Source organism: Haliaeetus leucocephalus, unplaced genomic scaffold (genome assembly GCF_000737465.1).
Source record: "Haliaeetus leucocephalus isolate CR32 unplaced genomic scaffold, Haliaeetus_leucocephalus-4.0 Scaffold840, whole genome shotgun sequence".
Classification (NCBI taxonomy): Eukaryota; Metazoa; Chordata; class Aves; order Accipitriformes; family Accipitridae; genus Haliaeetus; species Haliaeetus leucocephalus.
This window is the reverse complement of record NW_010973276.1, coordinates 1,080,726-1,090,671: the sequence shown is the minus strand read 5'-3', so window position 1 is coordinate 1,090,671 and position 9,946 is coordinate 1,080,726. Positions and strand designations below refer to the sequence as shown.

At 62.9% G+C, this 9,946-nt stretch overlaps 1 protein-coding gene across 1 annotated transcript; it reads right to left on the bottom strand.

The window, feature by feature from the left end:
* Positions 1-1,000: 1,000 nt before the first annotated feature.
* Positions 1,001-5,516, bottom strand: CRYBB1 (crystallin, beta B1). Its single transcript, XM_010582043.1, has 6 exons — positions 5,501-5,516; positions 4,666-4,825; positions 3,635-3,753; positions 1,745-1,877; positions 1,470-1,612; positions 1,001-1,188 (listed from the first exon to the last, which is right to left on the bottom strand). The coding sequence occupies exons 2-6, from the start codon at positions 4,804-4,806 to the stop codon at positions 1,008-1,010; spliced, it is 717 nt and encodes a 238-aa protein (XP_010580345.1). The 5' UTR covers positions 4,807-4,825; positions 5,501-5,516; the 3' UTR covers positions 1,001-1,007.
* Between the last annotated feature and the right edge of the window lie 4,430 nt (positions 5,517-9,946).

Here is a 9,946-nt window from a genome sequence, read left to right as displayed (position 1 = left end):
AGGAGGGGGGGGAGAAGGGGTCACGCGTGTGCCCGCACCGCGTCGGGGTGGGGGGTACGTGTGTCTGCGTGTGCCCGGGACACGCTTGCGCTCCACGGGACAGCCGGTGCCGGGACACGGCCGTGGCCGCGCAGCCGTGCCCCCTCCCGGGGCGGGGGTCCTCCGGGGCGGGGCCGCCCGCGCCAGCAGCAATCACCCCCCGGGCCCCAGCAACCCCCGGGGTACCGCTTAGACCGGCAGCGCTGCGATCACTGCAGTCGGCTCATTAATTAGCACAGCGGGAGCGCCGGGAAATGCTACCGAAGGTGCCGGCCGTGGGGGGACACGGGGTGGGAAAGGGGGGAAGCGCCTGGGGGGGGTGGGACAGCGGCCGAGGGGAAAAAACCTCCTTGAAAGTGAATTGGTCTTTGATTGACTGCAATTACTGCTGTTAATTATTTACCGCTCAGGTGAATACGCGGCTGCGTGCCGCTCACGGACTCGCCTCTTGGCGTGGGTACCTACCGGCCTGGCCCCGTGAGCCCCCGCTGCCCTCCCGCCCCGCAGGCACGGAGGGAGCCGGGAGCCCCCCGTGGTCCGGCCGCTCCCGGGGTGCCCTGAGCCTCCCCCCCCCCGCGCGGGCTGGAGGACCCTCCTGCCACCCCCTTTCCCGTGCACGCTCCTGCTCTCACCAGGGTCTTCCTTCTCCCCGCTGCAGCCCCAGTGTGTGTGTGTGTGTGGGGGGGGGTCCCCCAGGAAAATCACCCTCCACCACGTCCCACCCGGCTTCCAACGCGAGACTCGAGCAGGACGGAAAAGCAGAGCCGACGCAGCGCATCCCACGGCCGCGCTCAATGCACCACGGACTCCCGAGCAGCTCTAGTCTTCTGGTTTTTTTTAATTTGCCTCACAAGGTAGAGTACATCCAGGGAATGTGCAATGTACAAGGAAAGTGCTGAGCAGGCGAGCGCGAGGGGAGGCGGGGGTGCCCCACGGGGCCCGGGACTCGTAGCTAGCAGGCGGCACGCTCAGTCGGAGGGCGCGTCGGGGGTGACGAAGGTGCCCTTCTGGTCCCACTGCATGTCCCGGATGCGGCGGATGGACTGGATCTGGGGCTGGAAGGCAGACCATTCGTTCCAGTGTCGGAAGTCTCCGGTCTCAAAGAGGTATTGGTAGCCTCTGTAGCCAGGGTACTGGTACCCGACCCAGCTGCAGGGAAAGCAAACAGAGGGCACCTGAGCGGGGTCGGCCACTACAAGCAGCAGTGACATGGCCGGCATGCTCTTGGGGAGCCGGCAGAGTCCCCCTGCCTCCCGTGTGCTGGGTCCGATCCCCTGGGTGATGGGCTACACCACCGAAAACAGCCGTGTGGTGCTTTCTGGCTGCCCGAGAGCCCCGTGCGGGTGCTTGGGATTGGCGGGCAGCGAGCTGGGGCGCGGGGGAGGACAGGGAGCCTGGCAGGAGGCAGCTGCCGCCACGGCCCGGCTTACGTTCCACTGGGCACCTGCACGCTGCCCACGCGGTCGCAGAAGCCATAAGCCCAGAGGCTGGGCACGTCATCCTCCTGGATTTCCATCTTGTTGCCCTTGAAGTCAGCAGACTCGTACAGGGAGATTTTGTGGTCCTCAGCCTCCTGGGGAAGACAGAGGGAAGGCGTTGGGTTGTGCGGCTGAAGCCCTGGAGCTTGCTGCAGCGGGGCATCGAGTGGCACGGATCCGGCTCTGGCCGGACCCGCCTGGGTGCTTTCTGCTTCTGGACCACTCACCATTTTGATGGGACGCATGGACATGAAGCAGTCGCTCCGGTAGCTGCTAGACCAGGTGTCCCAGCGAGGGTACTCGCCCTTCTCCAGGATGAACATCTCCCCGCGCATGTTGGCCTGCTCATAGGCCACCCAGCTGGGGAGAAGGGGTAGGACAAGACAGCGGGTCAGATGCCAGCCAGCAGCTCCTCTCCCGCTCAGCCAGCCGGTGGGGCATGGGGGCCAGGCTCCCAGCACCCAAAAAGGCTGTGGGTGTCAGGAGTGCCCCCACCATCCTGCTTCCAACTTTCTCCCAGCCCAGGTGCTATGGCATGTGCAGAGCCGGCAGCTAATGGGAGGCACCGAGCTGGCAGGCTCTCGCCCGAGTGCTTGCTGGTGCATGCGTCCAAGGCCGGCAGCAGACACCAGCGTGCTCACGGTGCTCCCCTTCCTCAGCCTGGGGACCAGCAGGGCCCCGAGGCAGCTGGCGAGCCCTGCACGCTGCGCACCAGAGACTTGTCCTTGCGTTAATCTCAGGACTTTGAGTGTTTTACCTCTTGCACCACCGAGCCCGGGCCAGGCCTGCCCAGGCTGTCTAATGCTGGCATGCTTGCATGCTTCACTGCACCAGCTTCAGCCAGCTCTGGCATTCATCCCATTACCAGGGCGCCCAGGGCTTACTCAGCTGCAATGTCACCTCTTTAGCAGTGCCACGAGGTGCTGCTGTGCTGAGAATGTCACAGGCTTAAGGCTCCAAAAACCCTCGGCACCAGAGCAGCCCTGCGTTTGCTGCTTCCCATTTCCCTGCAAAACAGGGCTATTTCTGCAGATGCCAACAGGTATTTTCCTAATGGCAGGAGATGTGTTCAAGTACCACAGGCGGTGCGACCTTACACTGACTTCTAAGGCTCAGCTTGGTTGGTTTTGCTTTTGTCTGTCCCTAAGTGGGCACTGAGTCTCAGCAGTGACTCTAAAGAAGACTGTGAGGATTGAGGACCCCAGTGGCACCAAAGTATTCTGTTGTCCAAGTTTCACCCTGTCTGTATCTATTTCGTGCAGCTTTCCAGGACTCGCACCTGAGCTCCTTCAGGGCTGCTCTGTCCCCCTTTCATTTCAAGAAGAGTTGGATATTCTGGGTTCCTAATGTAAAAGTTGTCATCAGTGCCACATGGTGTCATTTGAGGTGACCACAGGTCACCTCAAGGCTGCCGTCAAGGCAAGCTGTGTCCTGTGCATCCTCCCCACAGCACTGCCAGCCCCCCCTGCAGTTGGCCTGCAGCCGCCAGGCTGCCTTCCCAGGCACGGCGTTTCCAGCCAGGCATGGCTGCGGTGAGATGCTCTTTCAACATGAAGATCATCCGTCTGTTCAGCTATCTAGTTTGGCGATCATTTTTGTCCCTGCCTGTGCCGACTGTTCCCATGGCTTTCGGACCTTCCCAGCCCCTTTATCGCTGCTCAGCTGCCTGGGTGCAGGCAGGCGTGGGGGGCTGCCTGCCTGCCCTCCCCTGCCTGCTCCAGCCTTGTCTCTGCAGCAGCCCTGGCCACCAGCCTGGTCCAAGGCACCCGCCTTTTTTCACCTTGGCTTCTCTAAAATCCACAGGTCTCTTGCATTTCATTAACAGCGTCAGCAGATCTGATGGACACCTTTCCTTGGCCTTTGGCTTTGCATCTAGTGCCCTTTGCTTTACAAATGGCCCTGGCATCCTTCCCACCTGCCCAGGCTGTCCTGCCCTCCTCGAAGACCTGAGCTCCCCAGCTCCGCTCCTGCACTGGCCCTCCTCTGCTCTCTGCCCAGGCTGCAGGGAAATGCCCCTGCACGTCACGCTGCACCCAGGGCTGCTCCCCAGGACCGTGTCCCCACCTCCCCAGGGCATCCCCAGGGACACAGTCCCCTCTGTGGCTGGGGTCACTTACGGTCCAGAGGTGACGATGACACTGCGCACCCGGTCGAAGCCACGGTCCCCCAGGTTCAGGCACTCAGTGGTGAACTCCATCTGCCTGCCCTGGAAGTTCTCCTGCTCGAAGACGATGATCTGGGGGCAGGGGGAAAGGGTCGGACAGGGACAGGCACGCTTGGGGAGGGTAGGGCGGTGGTGCATGTCCCTGCATGGACCCTGCATGCACAAGCCCACAGCCCCACGTGTCCCCCTCGGCTCTCCAAGGCTTCCTGCAGCTTTTCAGGTCTGGTGCCCGGGCAAGCCGAACTGGGCTCTGTGCATGAGCAGCCCTGTCCCAACACAGCCTGAGCACAGGAAGGTCCCCTCCTGACAGCCTTCCCTGCTCCAAGACAGCCTCATCCTGCCCCCAGTTTTACTGCTGCAAAGCCACATCTCCCTGTGCCCGTGCCCACATCAGGTCCCAACTGGGCTGGGAAGGAGCTGCTTTTCCAGGAGCCGCATCCATGCCGTGGCCTTCACTGCCTGCCACGTGCCAATGTGTTGCCGGAGCTGTCGCATTGCTCACCCCTTGTCCACAGCCTCACTGCAGCACTTCGGTGGCACACTGCCCCAGTGTCACCACAGCGTTTCAGTGCCAGCTCTGTCACCCACAGCCTCCTCCATCCCCCCGCAGCACTGCAGGACCCCTGCATGCGGAGGGTGACCAGAGGGAGCAGGTGGCAGCACCCAACCCTGATGCCATGACGCAGGGGAGAGCATTTCCAAAGCCTGTGGTCCCCAACAAGCCGTCCCAGGCAAGCTGGCACCCAGAGCATTCCTCCTGCAGCAGCCCCACAAGCAGCTACTGAAATCCTCCACCTGGAGAGCTGCTGCCCAGGAGACACACAGTGGGGAGGGACGGCATTGTCAGCGCTCTGCTCCTGCTCTCAAAGGAAGATACTTCCCCTGGGCTGCCTGCGCTCTCCTCCTGCTGACTGCCCCAGAGATGCTGCCACCGTCCCTCACCCCCAGACCGCATCCCTGCAAGCGGGCAGCAGTGAGGCTTACCCTGAAGGCTTCTGTGGAGGGCTCCTCGCCCTTGCTGTTCGCCACAGGAGCAGGGTCGAGGGATGGAGTTGGCGCTGGGGCTGCCTTCTCCTTCTCCTCCGCAGCCTGGCCAGGAGCAGTGGGTTTTGTGGTCTCAGACATCGTGGTGTTGGGCTCAAGTCTGGGACAGGGCACCAGGCAGAGATGCCAGCAGCAGGTTAGAGGGCATGCATGGCTGTGGGTACCCACCACTTAATCCGGCCCTCACCCTGCCCTGGGGACAGTCGCATTGGGATGGAGGGCTCAGCAATGGGGTGGGTGGCTGGGGCCAGGAGAGGAGCTGCCAGGAGGTTCTCCAGGCAGGCACAGGCAGCCGGGTCCTGCCTTCACTAGAAGGACCACAGGAGGTCCCGGGTGCCCACAATCTCCTTCTGTCATCAGGAGCGCCCTGAGCATGGTCCCACCTCTGCAGGGGTGCCCAGAGCAGTCCCAAACACTGGTGCCCAGCTGCTCCATGCTCTCCCCGCTTGGGCCGGGGTCTGACGCTGCACCGGGTGCTGGGGCCATCCCGCACGGGGTGTGCCTGAGAGCCAGGCTGGGCACTGGGGCGGCGTGTGAGGGGGTAGGAAGGGGACAGCCCAGTTTGCATGAAGCCCTCCGGTGGGCACCCTGCCCGTGGCCCCACGGGTGAGTGTCACCAGCGGCTGCCGGGGGAGCAGAGGGCAGCGGGATACTGAGCACCGGGGTGCTCCCAGACATGGTGGCCACAGCGGTGGTCACGGCTGAGACCCTGCATTTCCCTCTCCCCCCCTCGGGTCCGGCTGCAGCCCGGTGCCCGGGGACTTTGTCCTCTTACCTGGGCAGCTGCTGCTTCTTGTTGGAGTGAGCGGGCTTGTGTTTCGGGGCGCAGCGAAGCCCCCACTTTATAGCCTGGCAAGGGCAGACCCCCGGGCGGGCGCACAAAGGAACTGCCAGCTCATCAGTGTCTGCACGGCCGCCCAGTCATCACATCCTGCAAAGCGCTGGGCGAGCTGGAAGCCTCTCCCCGGCCCCGTGCCCAGCTGCTGAACCCAGCACTTTCCTTTGTGCCCGCGGCACAACAGAAGACCTGACCGTGCCACTTTGCAGCGCACGGCGGCACCCACTGCCCCGCGTGCGGCCGCCCCGACAGGGCATATATAGCCCTCGCGTGGCCTGGCCGGCACCGGCACGCTGCCCTCCCCTGCCCACTGCCCCTGGCACTGGTCCTGCAGGGGCATCCAGCTCCAGTGCGCTGCAGCCGGGGAGGATGCACCAGCCCCGTGCCCCGTGGCTGCATGGTGCCCAGCGCTATGGCTGCACTGTGTTCATTTCTCCCCTCTAAACACTAAATCTCTTGCTTTAAATGTCACTCCATACTGGGAAACACCTGAGTGCGCTGCCTTGAAGATGCCAGGATGCAAGACTTATGTGTTTTGAAATGCTTCAGGGTTGGGGTTTTTTTTCTAAATGAGGTATAATCGAAGCTGATACTTTCCAAACCATCTCAATCCCTGAAAATGGTGTCCTCCTTTGAGGGTGTCCCTGCTCACCGCATCCACTGGCATGGACGTTAGCTAGTTTTTAGCCCATTTAACCTCTGCTGTGCTCATTCTATACCAGCCCTAGTTTTGCCGTCACCACACTGCATGGTACCAAATCCCACACGGGGTTTTGGTGCATCAGTGCTGTCTCTCACCGACGGCAGGTGGAGGGGACCGTGGGGTGGCTGGCCAGGGACACGCTGGGCACCGGTCCCTGCGGCAGCTCAGCCTGCGGTGCCACATCTCCTGCACCCCACAGCTACTCTCTGCACCGGGAGGAACCTTGGGGGGGATCTTCCCCTGACTCTCACCGAGCCTCCGATCAGCTGCCCCCCTGTTTGCCTGCTGTGATCCTGTTCATCATGTAAATACCAGCACGCTTGTTTCCCTGCATTCCTTTCCGATACCCCCAGCATCCAGCACCAGCACTTCTGGGCTGGCTCTTCATTACTGGCAGCAGTAAATCACCCAAGGCCACATGTTCAGAAAGCTCAGAGCCCTCAGTTTTGCCATCACCTTTTGTTCCTCTCAAGTGTGAAGTGTCAACCAGCAGTGGTGGGATCCAGCTGCACCCTCTGGGCTATTGCCCAAAATCCCAAACAGAAAGCATTTATTGATCCCTTCTTCTTTTCCCGTGGTTTTATGGCAGGCTCTGCCATGCCCACAGGCATGGCCAAATGCAGGTGCTGCTGCTCCGTTTCCCCTGGGCACTCCCTGCAGTCTGGTCTCTCACCTTGACACTGGGCAGTTTTTTATGATTCACGGCTTTCAATTTGCATTCATTTTCGTGTTTGTTAGACAGATTTCTATTTTAAGCTGCATTCTCTTCCTCTCGGAGCCGGGGGGGGTTTTAACCGCCCTGTCTCGCCTGTGGCTCCTGGACATTAATCAGCAGGTCTCACCCACCCCAAAGGTTCTGCTGCACTGCTCCTGGCTCCGCTTCCCCTCCCAGCTCCCAGTACCTTTGGACTTGGGCGTTGGAGAACTGTGCTTGGAAGGACCAAGCTCGGCTCCTGACAGCTGCTCTGCACTGCTTTGGCTGTTACTCTGAGGACTTGGCAGCCCAGATGTGGTGAGATGGTGCTGTGGAAGGGCTGACAGCAGGGATCTGCCCTTGGTGGTCCCTCAGCCCCCGGACACAAAATCTCTGCCATCCCCACTGAGCATCCCTGCCACTGGCTGCAGGCTCTTTGGAAAGCCCTGCGCTGCACCATCCATCCCATCCCACACCGGCCCCTCGCTGCACCGTCCTGCCCCGGCATGGAGGGGCACATGGGATGCACAGCTCAAACACAGGAAAGAGTTGCCCAAGCCTCACCGCCGGTGCAGATGGCCAGAGTTGACCCAGCTCAGCCCCGGCAGGCACAGACACGGGCGCATGCCCAACACAAGGGGTTTGTTCTGCCCTGGTGAGTCCTGCTGCATGCGGAGCTCCCGCTGCTGCATCCTCTACCCAGTGCTGAGTGGCACCGTGAGTGCACCCAGCAACAGCCCGGGCTCCACAGGACCACGTCCCAGCACCAGAGCATGTGGCAGAGAGCGAGCCAGCTGCGGTCACTGCGCTGGTGGCTGGCAGCAAGCAGAGGTTAGGTCAGGCCGCAGCAAGAGGCTGAGGGCAGCTTGTGCCAAAGGCACATTTTCTGGGGGCTGCAGGTGTCGGGGACAGCCAGCGCAGCCCTGCTGCGGCCAGGAGCAGCTGGCTGCGTGCGAACCCCCGCCGGCTGCAGTGCTCACCTGCTCTGCCTTGCCTGTGGTGCCTGGGGCTGCCAGGGCTGCAGCTGCATGAAGGAGGATGCTCCAGCTCAGCCACCTGGCAGTTTCCTGGAAATGCTGTCCAGAAACACAGCACTACCTGGGAACACAGGTTTTGCCACCCCTCTCAACAGCCTCCTTTTGCTGCTGCCCCACTGCTCCACCCTCTGACAGGCAAACTGTGTGGGTGCCTCTCCAAGGTGCCCAACCCTCGGAGCCCTGCACAATCCCAGCATGACCCCAGGATGATTTAGTGGGAGGGGGTCACCATGAGCAAAGCTTGAAGGTGTTTAGGTACCCAAAATGTGGATGCAGCGGGCTCTTTCCAGGTCCCTGTGCACAGAGGCAGGAGGCTGCTGCAGCACTCCCTAAGTCTTGATCTGCATCTTTAGTCCATCTGGTGCCTTTGCACACCTGCCCCTTGCTTTCCTGTGCCCCCGCTCCCCACTTGTTATCATGCTCCATGGTTGCTGTGGGCTCAACCTGCAAAAGAGCTGCCCCAGCTTTCAGGGAGAGCTGCTCTGCCCTAGCAGGGAGAGCAAGCACTGCCACAAATGGAGATGCATCTTTTCTCCTACTTCCCAGAAATGCAGGTGAGAAAACCTCCCCACACCCCCAGCGGAGGTACGGGGCAGGAGGAGCGCTGCCAGAACTTGGGGGGGCATGGTCCCAGCCCAGGCCCATGCTGGGGCAGGGCACATGGCAGAAGTGCCGGCAGACACCGGGGGTGATGTCCCAGCTCCAGAGCTGTGGGGCTGGGGCTCAGAGCCCGTGCCCGGTGGGCCAGGGGAGCGGGAGCCACGGCGTCCCGGCTCATCAGCTTCTCTGCAGCGTCGCCTTTGTTCTGCCCGGTCCCTCCTCCCCGCCATGTGCTGAGTTAGGGGTTTCAGTAATGCTCTCCTGGGCTCTGTCTCTATCTGGAGGCTATAAAAACCCAGCCGGAGGGCTGCTGAACATGTCACCTCCCCAGGCACCAGCGCCTCACCCCAGGTAAGCACGGGAGTCTGGTGGCAGCTGCTCCTGCCCTGCATGGCTTGGCCCTGTGAGCGGCGCTGCCACTGGGACGCGTGGAGGAGGATCCGAGGCCGCTGGCATGGCATGGCCGGGGGCTGCGGGGTTCTGCAGCCGGGGCGCGAGACGAGGGCAGCCGCTGGGGACGGGCTGTGGCACCGCTCTGCCGTCACCCACCTTGTCACGGTGGGGACGGTGGCGGGGGGATCAGGGGACATTGCTGGCCGTGGCAGCGGGGCAGGGTGCTGCTCTCAGCGTGGGCATGCGGCCACCTCCGCAGCGCTCCTGGCTCAGCGCTGCCCTGTCTGCGGCCCCAGGCGCTGGCCCTGCCTGCGCGTGGCGAGCACGCCTGCGGACCTGCACAGGGCTGCCTGCGCCGGGGTTGCCTGCACGGGGGCTTTGGCGCAGGGATCTGCCTGCAGGAGAAGTCGTCTCCCTGGGCGTGGGCAGCCATGGGCAGCCCCATGCACGGGCTGGCAGCGTGCTCACCCCGCTGCGGTGCTGTGCCGTGCCACGAGGACGGCTGCCAGGGCCACGGCTGCCAGGGCCACGGCTGCCAGGGCCACGGCTGCCCTGCCAGACACCGGGGCCTGCAGAGCCCCGGCCCGTGCTCTGCGCCTGCTCCAGCATGGAGCAACCCCATCGCTGCCTCCCACGTCACCAGCAAAGGGACTTGCACAAGGTCCCGAGGGCAGTTTCATCTGGGCAGAGGCTGGAGCAAGCCCCGCTGAGCAGAGCAGAGCAGGTAGCTGCAGGCTCCTGCCTCCATCTGCCTGCATTGCCCATGCAACGCATGCCCTGAAGCCTGGTCCCAGGACGTGGCAGTCCCAGGGAAGGGCCAAGCCCCCAGCGCTGGGCTGGTGGGTCTGGGTCTGGCCAGGCTGCAGCGGTGAGGCCAGGCTCACAGGGGCCAGCGATGCACCAGCCCTGGGGTGGGCTTTAACAGTTCCATTCCTCTGTGCCCCAGCAGAGCCACC